At 40.8% G+C, this 23299-nt stretch overlaps 1 protein-coding gene across 1 annotated transcript in view; it reads right to left on the reverse strand.

The window, feature by feature from the left end:
• Window positions 1-6623: 6623 nt before the first annotated feature.
• Window positions 6624-23299, reverse strand: part of ZSWIM6 (zinc finger SWIM-type containing 6) — a 225250-nt gene continuing 208574 nt past the window's right edge. The window contains exons 8-14 of the mRNA XM_055554821.1: window positions 22355-22501; window positions 21042-21302; window positions 16936-17071; window positions 13523-13680; window positions 12770-12933; window positions 10960-11041; window positions 6624-9312 (exon numbers count right to left, since the gene is read on the reverse strand). Coding sequence (XP_055410796.1) covers window positions 8450-9312; window positions 10960-11041; window positions 12770-12933; window positions 13523-13680; window positions 16936-17071; window positions 21042-21302; window positions 22355-22501 — 1811 coding nt within the window. The 3' untranslated portion in view covers window positions 6624-8449. The remainder of the gene's footprint in view (window positions 9313-10959; window positions 11042-12769; window positions 12934-13522; window positions 13681-16935; window positions 17072-21041; window positions 21303-22354; window positions 22502-23299) is intronic.

Below are 23299 nucleotides of genomic sequence, written 5' to 3' on the forward strand. Positions count from 1 at the left end.
CTCTCTTTATCTTTAATTTTGGTCATTTTGATTACAATGTGTCTTGGTGTTTTCCTCTTTGAGTCAATCCTGTTTTGGACTCGGTGCTTTCTGGACTTGGACAACTCTTTTCTTTCCCAGGTTAGGGAAGTTTTCAGCTATTATCTCTTCAAATACTTTCTCTGTCTCTTCTCATTCTGGCACCCCTTACTTTGAATATTAGTACCCTTGAAGTTGTCCCAGAGGTCTCTTAAACTGTTTTCATTTCTTTTCATTCTTTGTTCTGTTTAGTGGCAGTGATTTCCACTATTCTTTCTTCCAGCTCACTGATCCAGTCTTCTGAATCATTCAGTCTCTAGTATTGATTCCTTCTAGTGTATTTTTTATATAAGTTATTATATTTTTCATCTGATTGTTCTTCATGCTTTCTCTTTTTTTTAAAAAAACTTGTAACTTCTGTGCATCCATTCTCCTTCTGAGTTCTTTGAACATCTTTATTATCATTACTCGGAGCTCTTTCTTCGGTAGATTGCCTATCTTCATTTAGTTCTTCTGGAAGAAGAGCTTTATTATTATTATTTTTTTTTCTTGGTTTCTTTTTCTGGAGCATATTCCTCCGCCATCTCCTTTGTCTAAGTTGCTATTTCTCTTTTTAGGTATGTGGTAGGTTAGTTTTGTTTTTTGACCTTGGAGAACTGACCCTCCGTAGGAGGCATCCTGTGTGTCTCAACAGTGCATTCTCCTCTCATCGCCCAAGCTATATGCTCTAGGGTTTCCCCCTCAGAGTTCTGGGTGGGTCCTTCAGTTGCAGTGGGCTGACTGTGTGGATGGGTGCTCTGGTAGATTGGTTGGCCCCTAATCCAGTAGGTTACCAGGCCCTGCCTTGTGCAGACGCTGCCAGCTGCTCTCTAGTGGGGTCTGGTCATAAGGTGGCTGGTTGTGGACTCCTGGGGGACCCTGGGTCTAGTGCTGGCTTACTTGTGGGTGGAGTCAGGTTCCTGAAGATTCTGGGCCGGCTGCCCACACTGTGGCCTGTGAAGCCAGATCCTGGCTGGATTACTCACAGGCAGAGCTGACTCCTGGAATTGTGGTTGCAGGGCCCAGAGATCCAGAGCTTGTTGCAGATTGTCCAGAGGAGGGGTTGGGGAGAGTAGTGGTTTCTGGCAAACTTTGGATGTTGTGTGTGAGGCCTGGGGTGCCCCAAAGTTTGCATTTTCCTCCTAGTTGTTTGCGGCTGGGGCCCAGCTGGCCCCAGGGTAGGGTCTGGCCTGTGTTGTTGGGTCATAGTTTTCTTGCTTCTGGTGTCTGCTCCCTGGTGAGTGAGACTTGTGCAGTTCTTCTGGTGGGAGGGTTCAGTTTCCATCCACTGTTGTGGGGGGGATGGGGACGGGAGCTAGGTCTTGGCCCTCTGGTGGGCAAAGCTGCAACTAGCAGTGGCAGTGGGCTCTTTAGGCAGCTGATGGATGGGGCTGTGGCCCTTCTCGGTTAATTGGCTTGAGGCATCCCCACACTGACACTTACAAGCTGCTGGGTGGGGCTGGGCCTTGGTGCCAAGGAGCCAAGATGGCAGCCCTTGTGTTCATATGGTTGAATGCTGCCCAGATGGCAGCCCTTGTGTTCATATGGTTGAATGCTGCCCAGTGTGTGCAACACCAGTGTCTGTGTCCCCTGGGTGAGCCACAATCACCCGCACGTCTCCAGGAGACTCTCCAAGACCAACAGGTTGGTCTGACCCAGGATCCTATCAAATTACTGCCTTTGCCCTGAGTCCCCATGTGCATGAGACTTTGTGTGTGCCCTAAGAGTGAAGTCTGTATTGCCCCAGTCCTGTGGAGCTCCTACAATTAATAAGCTCCGCTGGCCTTCAAAGCCAAGTGCTCTGGAGGTTCCGCTTCCCTGTTCTGGACCCCTTGGCTGGAGAGCGTGATGTGGGGCTCAGAACTCTTGCTCCTGTGGGAGAAGCTCTGCAGTATAACTAGCTTCTGGTTTGTGGGTATCCCGCCCCAGGAGGGCATGGGATTTGAGTATATATTGCAAGTCTGCACCTCCTACCCGTCTTGCTGTGATTCCTTTTTTGTGTTTTCAGTTGTAGAAGATCTCTTCTGGTTACCATCATGATTGCAGTTATGATGCTGGTAACCAAAACTATATAATAGGACCAAAGCGTCTTTGCACTGTGTAATATGCACATTGCCCTATTCTAAAATGCAGCGTTCAAACCGTCCTGAAATATATTTCATCTTCTCTTACATTTTGTATTACTTAAAGGATCACGTTTATAAGGCAGCAACCCTTTTACAACCATCCAAGGAGGAAAAACTAAATTCCTTAGTATATACTTATGTTAGAATGTTCCACGTGCTTTAAATTAGGATTTATCAGTAGAGCCGGAGGTGTATCCTAACTGTTCACACAGTTTGAAATTAGGCAGTTTGTTTTGAAAAGCAAATTTGTTTTCTTCTTCATATGTTTCCCTGCGTACAATAGGAAGCTGTTTCCGGTTTGGCTCTGATGTGAAGAGAAGAGGAACGAGGCTCTTTTCTTCCTTTTCTATTTAGAAATGGATTCCCTGCATGGGGGCAATTCATATCATACCATATCATGCTGAGTCACAAAATCTACAAACACAAAACATACTTCAAGTTTTACAGCTCATGCGGACATTTAGGAAGTAACATTTTTCACTGTTCTTTCAACTTTTCTGTCTGTATGAGAATTTCAGAATAAAAAGTTGAGGGGGAGAAAAAAACAAGAAAAATAAAAATAAAAGTAGGGAGGAATAGGGACCATAAATCCCTTATCTGACTTTTAAGCAATTCAAGATTCTCTAAAATGTTGGAAGCATCATATTCTTACCAAGGACAGCACAGGGCAGGAGCAAGTCAAAACGTTCATAAGGCAGTCATACTCATACGGCTGCCCGTCAGTGGGCTATTATGGTTCCTGACATGTGCTTAGTCGCTCAGTCATGTCTGACTCTCTGCGACCCCATGAACTGCAGCCCGCCAGGCCCCTCTGTCCACGGGATTCTCCAGACCAGAATACTGGACTGGAGTGGGTTGCCATGCTTTCCTCCAGGGAATCTTCCTGACCCAGGGATAGAACCCAGGTCTCCCTCATTGCAGGCAGATTCTTTACCATCTGAGCCACCAGGGAAGCCCAGTTCCTAACATAGAAAACACCAAAGTTAATGCTTACAGAGTTGAAAATAAATGTCCCTTCTATGGAATCCCACACCCCAGTAAACAGGACCCCCTCCTTGGCCACATCTGTGCCTTTGAGTTTCCCCATTATGTCAGGGGCTGTGTCCTGAGGGGGTCCTCCTCGGGATTTTCCAGACTGGAACTAAGAGAAGACAGTCCTCCTCTAATGGAGAGCTGTGAGTTGTGAGAACCAGAAGCCTGTGTCCTAGCTGTGATGAAAGTATTTTAAGAGCATGAAATCAATATAGAGAACAAAAATAAGACATACTCAAAGGACTGAGGGCTAAAGAAAAGCCACCAGTTAGAGACCAGGAAGATAAGAAAGGCTGGGCAAAGGCCTGAGTCACAGTCACAGAGAGATGAGCACTGTTAGGACTCTATGTTTGGGGTCAAATTATCTTCATTTACTCCCCAATCTTTCTAGTGAACTAACTCCTACTTGAAAGTTCCACTTAGATGTCTTGAGTTCTGAGAAGCATCTTGAATTTAATGTGTTCAAAACTATACTCCTGGTCCTCCTCTCAAAAACTTGTTCCCTGGCATATTCTCCCTTTGTTACTGGCAACTTCTTTCCAGTTACTCAAGTTCAAACATTTGAAGTCATTTTTGCTGCCTCTCTTTCTCACACGCCATATCAACTATCAAGTGATGGCTGATCCCTGCCAGATGTGGAGACTCTAACCACTTGTCACCATGTCCACTGATGCCATAGGGCCCAGGCTCCACTGTTTCTTGCCTGGATTTACTTGAGTAAGCCTCCTGATTGGTCTCCTTGCTTCCCTCTTGCCCTCCTAACTACATGGCGTCTCATCTCACAAGTCAGGTCATAAGATTCCTCTACTTTGGATCCTTCAAACAGAGTAAAAATCCTCATGACGACCTGTAAGTCCTCATACCAATAAAAATGAAAGAAAAAAAAATCGTATTCAATCTAACTTAGTCTTTAGCCTTATCTCCTCTCTCTGCCTACCTCACAGTCTCCCTACCGCATTCTACCTCAGCCAAGGTCCCTTTTCTTTGCTGATCTCAGACACGGCAAGCATACCCCACACTTCCACCTCAGGGATTGGCACTTGCTGTTCCTTCTGCCTCAAACACACGTCTGTCAGATGTTAGCATGGTCAGCTCCCTCCCTCACTTCCTTCAGGTATGTCTCTGCATATTTCACCACACTGGAATCTCCTCTGATCACTCCACCTAAAGTACCCCTTCCTCTGCTTTTCCTTATAATACATATCACTAACACATTATGTATGTCTTCCTTCAACTTAGAATATACGCTCCACAAGAATGGACATTTTTTGGTCCATGACTTGTCTTAGCACCTGGAACCAAGCCTATCACATGGTAGGTACACAAAAGAGGCTTTCTGAGTGAACCATTCAGAATCCTTCTAATACATTTCATATTTCAATCTCTTACCCCCGCTAGCTTGAATCCATCCTCATAGTGGTGTATAACAGTTCATCTTAAATTTTACCTCACTCTTATTTCCTTCACTAAGATGTTCAGATTACATGGTATTTTTTTTTTCCTGTATCTTCCCATCTTGTCACTGACCATTCATTAAGTCCTGAAATAGCTGCCATTACCAATTTTTTTCAGCAATTTGGAAAAAGCTCAGTTCTCCTTTGCTACTATATTGAAAAAATATTTTGACAATAATAATTTTTTATCCAACTAACTTAGTATTTGAAAGTCATGAAACATTTATTTCCCCCTGAAACTGGAGCCTCTGTTCTTAAATGAAAGCAGAAATTGAGAACAGTGAAATGGAGAATTCTACAGCCCAGACTTCAATTAGGAACACATTCTGTCACCTTTACATTATCTAAGCTTGTCACTTCTTCCATTTTTCCTTCCTGCTATTCAAGTTTTAACAATACTAAAATTTTTTAAGATTTTTTTCCAGCACTGGCCCATTGGAAGGTAGGAAAACACATACATATCACATCAAGTTTGTCTGCTGGACCACAGTCTTCATTGAGGAATTGAACTCATGGCGGTTCAAGAATGTTGGTCAAGTCACCTTTAATACAAGTCACCTTTATTCTTCCTGTGATGCCACTCTCGACTTTAATTAGTCCACTTTATTATGAAATGTCCCAGTGTTTTAATAGACATATGAATTTACATTGACCCTTAGGCAAAATCAGCTTTCAAAAAACTAAGAATAAACTTACAAAAAAGAACCAATCCTCATACCACTTTATAGTTTATATTTTTATTCCTACTTAGCACTAATGTGATTTATGTCATCATGGGCTTATCTAACTTCCACCTATTGACTTCTTCACATTTAAGACTGGATGTCAAAGAGAAACTTAAAATATTTCAAGGGATTGAATAACTGAATAATTGTAGCTTTAAAAAGCATATCTGTCAGTGTAACTTCTGGGTATATATCCACAAGAATTGAAAGCAGACTATCAGTGACATATTTGTACATCTGTGTTCACAGCAACACTATTCACAACCGCCTACAGGTGGAAGTAACACAAATGTCCAGGACAGATGAGTAAACAAACTGTGGTATATATATACAATGGAATACTATATAGCTTTTAAAAGGAAGAAAATCCTCTCATATACTACAATATGCATGAACCTTGAGGACACCATACTAAGTGAAATAAATAGCCAGTCATAAGAGGTCAAGTACTGTAATAATTCCATTTATGTCTCTAAGGCAATCAAATTCATAGAAGTGGAAAGCAGAATGGTAGTTACCAGTCAGGGGAAAGCTGTTCAATGAGTATTGAGTGGAGTTGGGGGTGGGGGTGGGAAAGCCGTTGTTCAGTGGGTATAGAGTTAAGTTGTGTAAGATGGGTAAGTTCTGATCTGTTTCAAACAAAGCAAATACACTCAACACTACTGAACTGTACACTTAAAAATGGTTAAGGAGGTACATTTTATGATGCAGTTTTACCACGTACACACACACAAAATGCATTGCACCATTTTACATATGGGCTTTTGATGGAGATGGGGCAGGGCAGATGTTTATAATGTATATGTAGTATGTAACCTTTATATTGTAATTTCCTTTAAACCACACATGCAAAAAAACCTCTCACAACTTAGCATTTATTAAATATATTAAGTACTGAGCATCTTAAATAATAGTTTATTAGGGAGAAATGCCAAGTGTACAGACTGAAGAAAACTGACTAGGCTGTCTCTTTGTGATTATCTCATTTATGTCTGTCTTTTCCGCTAAGCAGAAAGTAAGCTCCAGTGTCTAGCTTTATTCACCATTGTATCTCCAGGGCCTAGAAAACAGTATACAAATATTTATTCAATGAACAAATATGGTATTAAACACTTGGGAGATGTGGTAACACCCAGGTCCATAATCACAAAATTCAAGCGTAATTAGAGATATACCATAAAGGAGGCAGAATCAACTTTCAAAAAACTAATTTTAATCAAAACAAAAATTGTTGATCATTAACAAGTTTATAAAACAGTGATTTAGTTACATAAATAAATTGATATCAGTGTATCAAATCTTAATTACTTTCAACTTCATGAGCATGTTTACATGGGTGATGAAGTACAACCTTTTTTTTTTTCTTTTTACCTATTATAATAAATAAAATGGAGCGCATGAAATAGTTCCTCTAAACAAAAATACCTACAAACATACCTCTAGCCATGTTCTCTAATGAAGGGAACAAGAGACACTGGACAACTTTTGCACCAAAACATAAAAATTGCTTTAAAAAGCACAAGGTTACAGAACCATCAGCTAAAGTAAAGACACTATACTGTAACCAAAGTTGGTATTTAATAATATAATGAACAGTTTGGTAGTTAGATCTCCAGTTTGGTTATTTTAAAGCATTAAGACAAGGCAAGATAGAAGGCTGCTTTTGTTTTGAGTAATTCTAGAGAAAATAAAATATATTTTAAAAAAAAGAAAGAAAACGGAAAAGTAGAACAGTCATACCTACACAACTTTCTGTCCTGCACAAAGTCAAAATACCTATGCAGAATAGATATATAATATATATAATGTTATTTGTGCACAAAGGTTAGCTTATTATTAGCTCACTGCAAAGGCGTAATGTATCATAAGTCAATTGTTTTGGAAAACATTTTGCGTTTTGTGTCAAAAGGATATTTCTTTTGAGTTTCCTAGGCTAGGAGGCACGAAGCCCGGTTCCGGCATACTGTATATTCTTAATGCTAAGGCTTGCTGCTCTGCTGTGTATCTTGTTGTCCCTCTTCGTTCTAGTGCCTGTTACAAGCATGTGTGGTGTAGTGGTTGGTGGTGTGTGTGTGTCTTGTGTCTGTGTGTATACATATATATATGTATACATAAGTTGTATAAATATATATACATATATAATTTCTCCCAATAGATCTCAGTCCAACCATGCAATCCAAAAGGTGGCTCTGCATAGATGCCCAGCATGAAGTTCACCGCCTGAGCCAACCCTGAAGCAAGGCGCACTTTTAGTCCTTCTGATAGGTTTTCTCTCAGTTTTTTTTTGTTGTTTTTGTTTAAAACCAAGCTACTGCAGCTTCAAGTATTTTGCATTACATAGAATATTTTTTATAAATTAGTTAATGTTATATTTTCAATATTCAGACATATACTATAATATATATACAGTACAATAAATGCTCTCATTCTTTTTTTAATTTTTTTTTTGATAAATCCCTGAGAATGTATGTTGACAGTCGCTAAGTTTCCACATGCACAAGCATCGTGTGCCATGCTTCTGGACGAACAGCACTGCAAAGCCACGTGGGTCAGCCTTTTAACTATTAATATTTCGTTTTGTTGGTTTGTTTAAATATGCTGCAAATGTAAAGATGAGTTACAAAGGAGTAAAGCTGAATCCATTCGAGGTACTTATCACAGGATGGAGGTGTTTTGTTTGGTTTTTAAAGCCATTTCAATTATTTTTTTTTTTTTTGAGGCTGTGAACGTATACAGAAAACAGGAGAGCTATGTGGACTTTTGCCACTTGACAACATATACTCAGTGTAAACCAAACCTTTTTAACCTCTCTCTCATACAAAAAAAAAAGAAGAGTTAAAAAAAAAATAAAACAAAAGAGAAAGAAAAAGGGAAAAAAATTAAAAACACACGAACTTTCACAACATGACAATTTAGTCTGCAAACGCAATATAACTACACACATATAATACCGGTGTGGCTCTGTTCTTTAAGTTAAAAAGGGTACAAAGGCAGGCTCAAGTAAAAACAAACCACCCTCCCAACCCCACCCCCACCCTCATTCATACAAGTTCTATCAACCAAACCTCTCCCGAACCAACATCATCAGTTTCTTTTTGCCTTTGTAGATTTGTTTCAGGTTGTCGATAAACTGTGTAAACTGAATGTGTCCATCATGCGCCATTAAGAAGGTCTCTCGGGCCTTGCTGAGGAACTCTATGAACTCACTATAGTGCCGAGGACTGATGTGTGTGAGCCGTGAGTGTGTCGTGTTGATGTAGGCCCCAATCGTGGCATCCAAGAGTTGCCTCAGGGGGGCTTTGTCCAGTGACATGAGCTTACCAGAGTTCCTCCTCCCGTGAAGTCCCACCACGCCAGGAGTGGTCAGAGTGCACCTGCGCAAAATGTCTGACAGTACCGTTGCACACTTGACACTCTTGACCACCAGAGGTATTATAGCTGCAAGCTCGTTTTTACCAAGGGAGTGGCTGAGCGCACAGGCCCACAAAACGTCGTTAATGGCAGGGTGCGTGTCCTGATTGTAGCTCAGGTTGAGATGGGTCATGGCCAGGGTGGCCAGCTTGTAGGCCCTCATGGGGTACCCGCGGTGCTCCATGTACCGTGCTATTGTGAAGAGCTGGGTGTAGCTCATGCCGGTTGTAGCAGCGTCAAGAACGATTTGGTACGCCGTCTCAAAAGCTATGTGATCCTTTTCACACAGGGTCAGCGCGGAGAGGGCACAGTTCTGAGGGTCCTTCATGGCGCACTGCAGTGCGAGTGTCCGGGCGCTGCTGGCCAGCTTTTCCTGCTGGTGGCAGTCCAGGTGGAGGCGGACGATGGTGCTGTTGGACATCACCGTGGTGGCAACAATACTTGTGGCTTCGGTGGGAGTAAAGAGTGTAAACCAGCTCTGCATGATGCTGTCCAGGGCATAGACACCTGCCAGGAACACAGAGAAGCCGCATTACTGACTGGCTGCCCAGGGGGCTTGCCTTACTTCCACCCTTTAATCAATGCTTACACTGTTAACTATCACAGAACATGAGCCCGGCCAGAAAATCCTGTAAGGTAATGTGCCTGGAGCAACCTTTTAGAATAAGGTTATGATAGACTGTTATTCAGTGAAATGCCTAAGGAACATGAACTTCCCGTAATAAAGAGCGCATCCTCTCGGTGGCTGGTATTTGCGCTGTGCTGCTGCCTGCCTGTCGTTCAGACAACGGCTTCCTGCTAATGAGCTCCAGTTCACTGGGGCCTCCTGTCAGTTACCCACTACAGAATGTGAGTCAAAAAAGTACAACCCTCACCAGAATAGGGAGTCTTTATGTGATGTGTGTGTATTTGCCCAAGTACACACAATACAAAATAATTAAACACACAAAGAAGCAAGGAAATGTGACCTGTAATCAGAGAGAAAAAAGTCAACAGAAGCAGACATACAGATGACTCAAATGTCTGAATGGATGACAAGGTTTAACCGTCATTCTAAGCACACAGATCAATGTGCCTCAGCTGTAGGAAAATCCTGAACATGAGCCATTAAACAGCGGCACTAAATCTAAGAGAAATGAGGCCTCTGTCTTGGTGCAGGGTAGGGTAATGGTGTGGCAGTTTTTGAACTGGTATTATCTTTGTATTGATGTACTAACGCATCACATCGATAATATAACTTTTATATTGAGACCAATTTCCTGCTTTCCAAGATAACATACCATTATAGATTAACAAAAGAAAAACAACAAGGAAAATGCTTTTACGGTATCTGCTGTGTCAGTCTTTAGATACACAATGAGGTGGCTGGTATTCTCAGCAAGAGGTGTGTATCCTTTTCTGATGCAAACGGAAAGAAATGCTGGCTGTTTAAGCAACGTTTATTTTAAACAGCCACTATTTGGTTTGTGTTGGCATTCTCACCAGGAATGTCTGGGCTTTTTGTTCCGACTCACTGCTGCAGAGGCGAGCTAGCTGGCTGCAGGGTTTCACAAACTACACCTGTATGTGCAGCCCAGATCTTCTTGTGGCTACTAAAAATTCTCATCCATCTGAAAGCTCACCTAAACCACACCCAGTGGTCACTTCTCTGCTGGGTACCTTGAGAAATGCCCTCAGATAATGAAGGAAAAACTCAGAGCAACTAGATAACTGTATATTATTTTCATTAAAGTGCTATGAACCCCTAACCCACAGTCTGAAGGTATTTTCAAAGATGGTTTCCCTCCTACCAAAGTTTCATATTCATTCCATTTCTGGAATATGAAAACTGTAAATCTGATTATCACAAGAAGCTACTAAAGGCACCTTAAGTGTGACAGAACAACTGAATAAAAAGGGTTTACTCCCTAGCCTATTCCATTTTAGATAAGACACTGGAGCCCCACGAATGTGACAGGAACAATGCAAGTGGGCAGAACTGGAGGTGGAAGGTGAGGGTTGGGGGAAGGGAGCTCCTGTAGGTTGCTGGAAGGTGCAGGAGCCTTGGAGACGTCAAAGTAACAGAGTGAAAATGTTCTTGTGTGTATCTGGAAATGACAAGTTGAACCTGACCACAAGGCACCTGGGGAAGCTCCCCCTCCTGATTCTACCTACCCACTTCAGTAGCACACGTTACCAGCCACCTCACCATCTCCCGTCGCCGCCAGTTTAAGGTTGACAGTGTCATTCGCATAACCTATAAAGACAGGATAACAGAATGCTTTGGAAGGTTATACCAAGTCAATGAAAAAGAAAACAGTTCACCCCAAGGTATAAATTATTAATACTAGGCACACTCCCTACTACCAGGAAGGTGGAGAACCTTATTTGGAGCAAAACTCTGCAAATGAACTTGGATTTGTCTATGGCTTCCCTCGCTGGTCTCGTCCCAGCCTGGGAGACAGGAGGTTTGTGTTCTACTCCTGGTGGACCGACTGGCTAGATGTGGCATCCTGGGCAAGCCACCCAATCAACCACTTTTCTCCTCTGCAAAACTCAAAGGCTGGACTGGTACATTAAACATGGCCCATGTGCTCTTCTCCTCCCCGTCCTTAACATTCCATGCTTTTGAATCTCTGAGCCACCTCTTGAATCGATTCTGACTGGGAACCCTCCATTAAAAAAAATAATAATTGTTTTAGTTATTTCTTCAACCTCTGGTTGTTCCTTCCTGGTGATTAAGAAGATAAGCACAAGTCTATACAAGGAAATCACCTTTGGCACCATTAGCAATCTAATTTTGTTTTTTACTTTCTAATGGATTCCTAGATAAAATCAACCATATCTTCCTGCTTCCCTCATTTTTTAAGATTCAGAACCTCTAGGAACATAATACTCTCTTGGAAAGGTCTATGGGATTCCTTCCTGGGTCCCAGGAAGAATAAGGCAGGGAGCAAGCTCCTAGTAATCTACCATTTACCAAAATAATCTGCCAGAATTCCAAATAACCAGAAAACTCATGTTAATGGCTTTTTCTGCATCATATCTCTGAGGCAAATGATAACAAAAATAAGCCAAACAATATGAAGTTATTTTTAAAAAGAAACTTCTAAAATGTCATCATATAGCTTTAAGTATAATTTCCCATGCCCTCTACTTGTAGAGTACTATATATATGGCAAGGGCATTTTCCTGTCATCTAATTCTTTAACCTTATTAATCACTGTAAGGAGAAGCTATAACTAGAAAACTGTATGAATCATCTAACTGGGGCATTCTAATCCCCATACTTTAGAAAATTAGAAGGTGGCAATTTCTTTTACTGCTTTTTATGGAGGGGAAAACACAAATGTTAATAGGGATTCCCTGAGCAAAGTAGAAACATAAACTTTTGAGTTCCTGATTTATACAGTAATCTTTTCAGATACTCTAAGGAAGCAACATCTACTTAAATAACTAACTCGTAGTGTCCTTGATAATATGTCTAAGCATGCCTGCTGAAGCTGAAACCAGACCCAATCCCTCTTCCTTTACCTAATTTTCTCAGGGTTATAAAAAGGAGACAGAACTGTCCATCTGTTATGAAAATGAAAAAACATCAATAAATATCCATACTTCCTCTAAAAATAGAATCCTAACAACTGAATCTTTATTACACATGAGAGCTTAAGTCATGCACAGGAATAACTCTTCTTCACTCATTAAAGGAGAAACAGTGAGGTTAAGGCTCTAACACAGAAGATGATTTTTTTGTTGAAAGACACAAGCGGGCTTCTGAGTGGCACAGCCCTACACGTGCAGCTGCAGTGCGGCGCGGCTGGGAGCGACTGCGTCTGTGAAGCGCAGGGCTCTCCTCAGGTCTAGCAGGCCTGTGCACCAAAGAGTCATGGGCCTGCACTGAAACACGCAAAGCAGCAGACACAGTCTGAGGATGATGCTTTTATTAGCAGCCCTTGGCACCCCGGGAAAAACCACAGTCACGTACCTGCAGGCCCAGCTCCAGAGACACTTTCAAAAGAGTGATGTCTGGCAAACTGTCCATGAGAGTTGCTATTTTAAATGCATCCTGGGCAAGCTTGAAGATGTGAGATGAGGAGTGAATGTTTTTCTGGATGGATTCTAATACTGTTTCCAGCCTCCGAACATCACCTGCAATGAACAGGGGGAAACAAAATCAAGGCAGAGCAAAACAAACAAAAAAACCATACACACACACCCAAAGGGAGTTAAAAAAGGAACAAAACACAAAGCACAAGTTAATTTACATGTAATGTTCACAGATGGCCCAACTTAGTGTCTCAAGGTTATTGCAATATCTGTGCATCCCAGCTTCAAAAAAAGATAACACTGAGACATACCCTCAGTGACTAAAAGCATGTGAACCAGAACCAATAAGAGATAGCAAATAGTTCTCTCAGGTTCCTACTGATGTATTTCTGGTGAGTATTTGAGGGAGAAAAAAATGGAACCCAACTTTTTAATCTGCTTCTGGAGCTCACCCACCATTTACATGGCATGGTGACTAAACCCAAACTCTGCCAGGAGCCAGTTTAACGATGCAGTTAAATGAGGAAAATGTTGCCTCAAATGAGTAGCACCTGTTTTGCTTCCTAAGCTAACATCTAAAGAAAAGAATCCTTTACAACATAAGCTCCACCACTGAGAATGTGATGGAAAACATGACCCTTAAACAGTCAAATTCATGAAATAATCACAAGACCTCAGGACGACCCAGTACCTTTGGCTGCAGTTAGCATGGTGGACGCCAGCTCACACTGCTGGGATTCTATGTGGCTTAGAGTGAACCAGCGAGGGTATCGGTTGGGAACAACTGATGCAATGTGGTGTGGGCGGGTGAGGTCTCCCGTTGGAGCAGTAGATTCCAATACTAGCAACCTGTAATGATAAGACAAGGCAGACAGCGCTCAGTTATCACCTGTCCATCACCTGGGCCACAGGGAGTGGCCAGAAGCCAGAGGAGTGGGGACACGCTGGGAGAGACTGCTCAGGTCCTTGGTGAGGGGAGAGCTGGTACGCTATGCTCTGCTGTCCGGATGCTAAAGTTACCTCATTAATGGCTCACTACCTAAACCTAAGAGTTTCCTTTCTTTAGCATCATTCAGAAAATGGCAATATTCAAGGAAATGAAGATATGTTACAATAGAGAGCTTTGAAACACAAGTCTTAGTGTTTACCTACTGTAAAATTTCTGAACCTTATAATTCACTAAAAAATAAAAATCGAAAGAAATTAATAGTGAAGTGGATATTTAAGACTGAGACGATAAAGAGTTAGGGATCACTGTATAGTTGAAACAAATAAGCTTAACTTAGTAAAATGGGAGGGAAAGCAAAAGAAAAATGACTTCCTTTCCACATATTCATACTTTCTGCAGAATTAGTTCCTTATACTTCAGAAATTTGTAGTTTAAAAATGTTCTGTCAATCACATTACATACAGATGATGAGTGCAAATGATCTGAGTATTTGTCCCTTGACAGTCTTACACAAACTCAGCACCATTTCTTATTTTAATCAATCTGTCTTTAAGAATGTTGACTTACAAAGAACAACTACTGAAACAAAGCACATGCTTAGTGGTCTCTTCCAAATACAAGCACCAACGAGATTAGCAAAGTAGCTGTAACTGCAATAGTTTTTTTTTTACAACCATCAAAAATACTGACCTTCACTCAAGTACACCAGTGACAGGGACTGTGGAGTAAGAGCTGGGGGCCAGGAGAGGTCGGTGGGCTCAGGCTGTGATGCTGGGCTTGGGCCTCGCCCAACAGCAGTTACTGCTCTGACAGGTCAAATGCCTCCCTCCCTTTTCCTTTTATGTAGGGACACAGAGATGTTAGCATTAGACGGTGGCAATTTAGTAGTAAGAATTTTGGTGAGGTTGCTAGTTAGCTTTTTAAAAATTCAGAATATCCTTATATTCACAGACAGATCTTTCCAGAGTTGCCGTAGAGGAAACTAGTCAACATTCCTGGAAAGATGGGAAAATGATTGTGAAAGCACCTTTCTTCAGGACTTCCCCTCTCTTTCTAGAAAGACTAAGAAGCAAGTAAGCCACAGGTCTCTTTTCCTTCCTGTTCCCCTGGCTGTTCCCAGAGGCTGGAAACAGTATCAGAATCCATCCAGAAGAACATTCATTCCTAGCATACTGCTGCTAAGTCGCTTCAGTCGTGTCCGACTCTGTGCGACCCCATAGACGGCAGCCCACCAGGCTCCCCCGTCCCTGGGATTCTCCAGGCAAGAACACTGGAGTGGCTTGCCATTTCCTTCTCCAATGCATGAAAGTGAAAAGTGAAAGTGAACTCGCTCAGTTGTGTCCGACTCTTAGCGACCCCATGGACTGCAGCCTACCAGGCTTCTCCGTCCATGGGATTTTCCAGGCAAGAGTACTGGAGTGGGGTGCCATCGCCTTTACCCTTAAACTTAACAGGATTTGAGGCAATAGCATCTGGTGGCATCACAGCATTAGCATCCTTCCCTTTGCACAGAAGCACAAATCTTAGTACAGAGTAGAGCACCTGTCTTCATCTGACAACTTCCATTTCAGCTTCCAAAAATGGGAATAGGAACGTACTTATAAAATTGTTCTCTAAAATACAAACCAAGTGGTGTAAAGTAATTTGGTGGGGGACTTTTGCTTATGTTAGTTATTATTTTTTTTTGATATTTAAAAAATAGACGAGAGACTTTTAAAGTTTTCCTGATATGTTAATGAGATTTCATGTTGCCAAGGAAAGCATGTCAAATTAAAAGATGTCAGCCTCCATACACAATGACACACAGGTACATATAAACACATACATGAATACACACTTTGCTGCTGCTGCTAAGTCGCTTCAGTCGTGTCCGACTCTGTGCGACCCCATAGACGGCAGCCCACCAGGCTCCCCCATCCCTGGGATTCTCCAGGCAAGAACACTGGAGTGGGTTGCCATTTCTTCCTCCAATGCATGAAAGTGAAAAGTGAAAGTGAAGTCGCTCAGTCGTGTCTGACTCTGAGCGACCCCATGGACTGCAGCCTACCAGGCTCCTCCATCCGTGGGATTTTCCAGGCAAGAATACTGGAGTGGGGTGCCATTGCCTTCTCTGGAATACACACTCTATTGCTGCATAAAAAAGAGGCCTCCTATGATTTATAAGTTATACTCATACAGGAAAGGCATTGTTTTTTAATCCACTACACTGGCTAAAAAGTTTCTGTGGAATCAAACTATTTTCCAACATCTCAAGTTGGAGGTGTGTCTTTAGGTGGCAATAACAGGGTCTGATCTGCACTTTAACAAGTGTGTTGATTTAAAAAAAAAAAGACAAAAGGAAAAAGCTCACATTTTAAGAAAGTAGATTATTTCTTTCAGGTCCTTAAAGTTTAAAAGGCTATATCTAAGATTGAAAAATATAATCTTGAATGCATTAAAAAATATTCAGCTACCACAAATTCATGATGAAAATAATTACTTTGTGAAATGACTTTATAAAGGAGGAGAAAACAGAAAAGTCAGCAGCAGAGGACAACGTGTTCTAATTATTATTACTGAAAGAGGGACGGAGGGTGACGGGAGCAGAGCTGAGGCAGCAAATCCTGGACGACCCCTGGACAGCGATGCCGTCCACGCTGGACAGAGCCCCAGCTTCTCTCCCTCTCCAGTTGAGCGCAAACGTGCTTCCGTGCCAGGACGGCTCTCCTGCACCACTGCCAGGGACGTGTAACTGCAGCAGGTGCGAAGGGCTCCCTCAATTATATTCAGCCAAGTGTATGTATTATTTACCACTGTTTCAAAATCTAATGTTTTCAAAATAATGAGTTATTTAGGAAGGTTTCAACTGTTGCTGCCTTGTGACTAAACCCAACCTGAAATTGTTCTCTAGTCTCCAATTCTAGCTTCAAGACAGAGTAGGATAAAGCCACCATGAACGTGAGTGTGACGGCGGACAAAAATACCCTCTTTCCTTTACTTTAAATAAAACAAAAGCCAAACAAGGCAACAAACTACCACCACCACAACTGCAGAAGCACGATAGCTTCTTCAGATTCCTGCTGCCTACAAGAAGCATGGATGAGCGAGAAGTCAGTTAACAGCCATTTTCCCCGGTGGGGATTTGGATGCTGCTGCCCACGGGGCAGAATACGTACCGCATTGCTCTCAGTGCAATCTTGTATGCCAGTTCAGCATCGTGAGGTAGGAGAGAGGTGAAGAGATACTTGGCAAATGTGTGCATTGGAACACTCTCCCGATGGATTATTTCGCCTAAACCACTATATGGGCCGGCTGTAGGAAGAGAGCATATACATTTTACATTCTTAAACAAGGAACTAAGACTTCTTGTAAAGTATAAATTTCTTATGTAAAGTTATAAACAGCGTTAATCTAATGAAGAATATAATCTAAGTGACATGATTGAAATGAGTACAATTCTTAAGTCAGAAATGATGCGACAGGGTAGAGCAGAGGACATCAAATTCACTTCAGGAACAACTCCCTGCAGCACAGCTGAAAGGTGAATCACACAACCAGGGGGCGGAGCTTGTTCCCACTACAACTGCTTCAGAAACAAGGAAGCAGGAGACCTCACTGAACTCAGGACAGGCCCTCTCTCAATGTGTGATATCTAAGCGCCCAGATTTTCAAATACACAGATGACTCTACAGCTTCACTTTGGAACCTGCCCCAGACTCAGCTGTAGGGGCACACATAAGCCAGGTTTCCAGAAAAGAGTGCTCTGCTTCAGGGGGAGGGATAGAGATTCTGAACCACAAATTCCAATACAAAGACTTTTAAGTATTGCTGCTTTTAATAAGGAGAAAGAGATGTTAATTCTCAGAAAGTGATTAATAATAAAAAATAGAATAATACTCACCGTAGGCAAAAGAAAAAAAGTAACTGAGTCTGCCACCATTTGGGCTTCAAAAGATCAATTTCAAAAGCAAATTTATATTGAAGCTATCAAAATTCATTTCTCAGAAGTTATGATAGGCATCGTGGCAGAGCTGACTCCCCCTTTGTGTTCTCTAAATGCTACCTTACGAAGGGCAATACCAACTTTTAAAACAAATTTTGAAAGGAAACCACGGTGGTTAGTTCAACTACTTTCCGCTTAGGTACTTTGAGGTTTAGTTACTGTAAAGTGTTTTGTAAATTAGTTTCCATGTCACCTTTGGGTAACATTGGTTTCATGACTCTAGAATTATGAACCATCACATTACTGCTCAAAGGACATAATACACTTGATTTCCATGAGAAAACTAAGTCTGGTGAAGGGTTTAGAATGCAAGAAATGCAGTTTAGAGGAAACGGTGAGAGGAGTTATTGAACTGGGCACTCTGGTAAGAACATGATATATTTTAGATCATTTTAAACTAACAGAAGTTGTTTTTAAATGTCATTGTTTCATTCTTGGGTTAGCAGTTTTGAACTGTTCCTTATTTAAGTACTTTAAAAGTCATGTAGACTACTTTTTTACCAAGACAAACTAAAGATATTTAAAAATGTTTTAGTGATCTGGTATTAGTAAAAAGTTGATATAGCATTACAGTTTTTACTCTTAGTTCATATGAGGCCAAATTATTTGTTACTATGATAGACTGAATGCTTGCCCTCCTCTCAAATTCCTATGTTAAAGCTCTATCTCCCAACGTGAGTGTAGTTGAAGACAGGGCCTTTATGGAAGTAATTAAGGTTAAGTGAGGTCACAGGGGCCCTGGCCTGGTCCAACAGAATTGGTGTCCCGTCAGAAGGGACAGAGTGAATGCTCTGCCTCTGCCTTGTGAGAACTCAGAGAGAAGGCAGCCCTGTGCGAGGCAGGAGGAGGGCCCTCACCAGAAACTGAATTAGCGAGCGCCTCGACCTTGGACTTCTTGGCCTCCAGAAGTGTGAGAAATAAACTTCTGTTGTTTAAGCATCTAACCTGTAGTATTTTTTTTTATGGCAGCTTGAGCAGAGTAAGACATTAACTCTACTTTATTAAGGACTAATTATAGCAAACATCTATTTTTCTTCTGTATCTCTCCTCCATTTCCCTTCAGCATTTCCCTTAAACCATCAAGTTCCCTTTCTGTACTACGCAGGGAAAGCCAGGATGCATAATCAATATAACAGCACTTCCCAACAAGCAAAACTTTCAGTCAGGTATCATAGAATTATTTGTCAATGAATAATCAGTGTCCCTGAGCTCCAGTGTACTGAAAAGTGAAAAACTGAAATTTGGAATCTAAGTTCCCCAGAAGTGTTTTTCCAGTATGTCCAGTATGATCCAATATGCCCACAGTATGTCCAGGAGTGACTAACACTCAGCAACAATACAAGGTTACTGCTTCCTCTTTTTCAGATACTTAAGTCAGCTAACTAATTTGCCCCTGAAATCCAGAGTATAAATGCATGAAGAACCTGGTGCCCAGTGCAGTTGATTCTATCATGGAGCACTTATCTTTTGGAGTTTATAGAAATGGTCCCTTGGCTTCCCCTTGGACTTCTTCCTGTCCTGCACCACCCACTCTTTGTGGGCTGAGCAAGGCTGGGAAAGGAGCGGAGGCTGGGATAAGTCATCAGCACTCCTTATCGGGCATAGTTCTAATTAAAATGTTTAACAAGAAAGTATGGACTAATCAAAGAGTAAAACAAAGTTTAAAAATATTCGTAAGTAATGAACATGAGGACATGTAGATAAGTAAGTGATGAACAGTATCAGACACTATCAACTTTGAAAAGCACGCATCCTCTTCTATTCCTTCAGAATAATAAAAATCAAAAGGCAGTTTACCAAGAGTTACTAAGAGCCAGCATAAAAGTAACTGCACTGGATGGAATGGGGAGGGAGGAGGGAGGAGGGTTCAGGATGGGGAACACATGTATACCTGTGGTGGATTCATTTTGATATTTGGCAAAACTAATACAGTTATGTAAAGTCTAAAAATAAAATTAAAAAAAAAATAAAAAATAAAAAAATAAAATATATAAATGTAAAGTGCATTTAATGAAAAAAATTTTTTTCAACTAGATCTTTAGCTTTGGACATATAAGAGAGGTTTTGAAATGCTATTTTCTCTAAATCCCTTCCCTAAGTATAGTCATTCCAAATACAAGACAAAGAAACCATATTCTATGAGCTTATCAATCACAGAGAATCCCACAAAAATAACACACATGTACTTGAGAGATGGAAGCAATTAAAAAGTTCTGACTATCTCCCAAATCTGTGTAAAAGATCGCTAATGCTAAGTTGCCTCAGTCTTGTCTGACTCTGTGTGACCCCATGGATTGTAGCCCACCAGGCTGCTCTGTCCATGGGATTCTCCAGGCAAGAATACTGGAGTGGGCTGCCATTTCCTTCTCCAGTAAAAGAGTAGGCTACCACATTAAGTACACTTATTGTTGACAAGGAAAAAACATTTAAAAAAATATCAGTCAAAATTTGGGGATTTGTCTGTTTGGCTCAGATGGTAAAAAAATCTGCTTGCAATGCAGGAGACTGGGGTTCAATCCCTGGGTCAGGAAGATCCGGGAGAAAGGAATGGCTACCCAGTCCAGTATTCTTGCCTGGAGAATTCCATGAACAGAGGAGCCTGGCAGGTACAGTCCATGGGGTCACAGGAAGTTGGACATGATTGAGCAACTAACATTTTCACTTTTTTCTTGACCTTACAAGAAAGAAAAAAACTTGACTTTGCCTTAGAGATTCTATGAAACTTTTACCTTGATGAATCTACACCTAATGAATTTTCTGAAATAATTAGCACAGTGAAAATTCACTTCTACAGTTGTTGGTCCTTTATCAGGATGTGCAAATGACAGGTTCAAAATCCAGAAGTCATGTAACAGCCAATAATTTGGAGGAATGCCAACCAATTTCCATTTTATTACTTAATAGATCCAAGGAATATGGCTACCAGTCATAAAGGAATATGGCTACCAGCAATAATTCACTAAATCTAAAATTTACATTTATCTCAAGAAAAACAGTTTTAAAAAAACAGTCCTTTTTAAAGCTTGTGACATTCAAATAGGGCTCATTTCTAGCAGGCTCATTGCTTCCATGACCACCTAATAAATAGTAAACATCTAAACATCTGTACTTTTTTATTAAGTGATACTACTTTTTGGAAAATGAACATGCCTGTGACACTCAGCGACCATACCAATCAGGATAACTACTGTATGAAATGTCCTCAAATAGTATTCCCAACATAAGAAAGCGGAATGCCGAAATAAAATGGGCTAAACAAGTGGAGAAGTTATCAGTTACCTTCTAACAGGAAGACTGCTTGCTTGCGAAAAATTTTCACCAGTGTGTCGTCCAATTCAATCTCCTGAAGCTTGGAGATGAGCTGTTCCTCGTTGCGGCAAACCTTCTCCTGGGTGTACAGCCCGTCAGGCATGACCCGCTGCTGTCCCAGCCCTATTAGGGCTACTTCCACGGCCAGCGTTAGGTAGGATTCCCCTTCTTCTAGGAATTTGTGTGCAGGTAGATGCTGGTATTCCAGAGACTTGCACTGTCCCATATTCTCTGTCACAGAAGAAATCAGAGTTTAGAAACTACTTTTGCAGATGCTCTGACAGGCACAATCTATTAATATTTTACCCAGACCTCTTAAACGAATTATTGACTTAGCTCCAAGAAAGCTGGAAAACCATGTTAAAGTATATAGTTTTCCAATATCTTTAAAAAAAATGACCATCAATTGACTAAATGTGTACGTTCTGGGGGAAAGCACAGTACAAATATTTTTCTCTCATTAAAAAGGAACCACCAAAGAAAACCATAAATCTAAGAAGAGATACTAAGAATACTTAACAGTAAACAAAATTTTAATTAACCAAGAGTAAAATTACATGATGACTGTAATAGTTACCAATTTTTTAAAGCCTAGAATTGAAAATTTTTCATACTTTTACCACAGTGTTGTAATTTATAATAAAAACAGTAGAGAACACAACATATATGTAACTCAATTTCATGGTCCTTTTGTTATCAGAGTCATCAGTTGTCAAAAGAGAATGATTCTCTGAACATCGTCTTATCACTGTTAAGGTGCTTCTATTTAGAAATTCTTAACAAACTTCAACTGTCAAACTCCCAAGGAAAGTGGATTCAGAGTCATACCCTCACCCTCCTGATAAGAGTTTGGGTCACCAAAATCCATGAGGGCAACTACCACAGGCTAGATAATTAACTCTCCAAGCTAATCCAGTCATGGGAGCAGCAAAGGTACAAACCTTCTTCCCTGCCATATGATATATATCCTTATTTTATATCTTTATGCTGGAAAATAGTAAGAAACACAGATAAATTCTTAGATACACAATCACTGATAGAAGGGAATGAGTATTTTTAGGTTCTTGATACATGCTGCCAACTGTCAACGCCAAGACTTTTCCCAGTTTGAGAAGCCTGCCTAAAAAGTGGGAGTACCATTTCCTGCTAACTGCTAGTCCTGTTAACTATATGGATTCATAAAAGAAACAGTGAAGAACCGTGACCAGTGACGAACGCCATTCAGGGTTTAGGCGGGGAAGCACATGAGACAAACGTCAATGTTTTTATTATTTTATTTTTACCTGTAAAATCTGAGAACACAGGGAAGCCTTCGTCGTCAGTGCGGCAGGCTTCCATAAGGCTGCTGAAAAGTGTGCCCACGGGATCCAGGGGGTGTCCAACCCAGCCCTCCAGATTGGTTATTGAGGTTATGCTTTTATGGGGTAGCTCTGTGTAAGAAAAGAGAATTGAGATATGAAGAGAAGTAGAGGAAAGAAAGGCTTTACCATTTAATAGCAGCATCCTCACAAATTAATACTACATTCAATTCAAAATTCCTCTTGAATTAAAAAACAAGGTTTCATAAAACCCGAACTTGTGAACTATTTTAAGTTCTAAAGGGTCATCTGTGAATCAATATAAATGGTGTTAACTGCCCAAGAAAACTCCCAAACATCTATTTAATTCCTGTGTCCAGAGTACTAGGTTGACATTATTGTTTACACTATTAAATTATAATGTATAAGGAAAAATGAATTCCAACTTTTCACCTGAGAAGCTAAGGACAACTCTGCTTACCTCCTAGGAGTGGCTTTAAAGAGAACTAAGAATTCCCCCTGGTAATTATCATTGGCTAACTAACTACAACTTTATTAAGAAGATATTCTTCTCACTGAGTCACCTAAAATAAGAGTCTAAAGAGCAGCTACACTCTGGGTCAGACTTGAACTCCCCTATCACCTTACAAGAGTCTTCCTTATCATGGATATGTAAACCATTTAAGAGAGAAACTTTTCCACAAAGGGGAACTACAACAGAAGATAACACAATTTGGATGGAATGTATTCCTTTTCATTGTCTTCATGGAATGTTAGAACTTTAAAATTCTCAAGTTAGAGTGCTGAGAAAAAACTGCTAATATTTTAGAATATACTCCATTATTGTAAACAATGCAGTACTTTACATGTAAGTGTTTATTAAAATAATAAATAGTAGTAGTTCGTTCTTAAAGGAAAGTACAATAAAAA

The sequence above is a fragment of the Bubalus kerabau genome, chromosome 18, assembly GCF_029407905.1.
Source record: "Bubalus kerabau isolate K-KA32 ecotype Philippines breed swamp buffalo chromosome 18, PCC_UOA_SB_1v2, whole genome shotgun sequence".
NCBI lineage: Eukaryota > Metazoa > Chordata > Mammalia > Artiodactyla > Bovidae > Bubalus > Bubalus kerabau.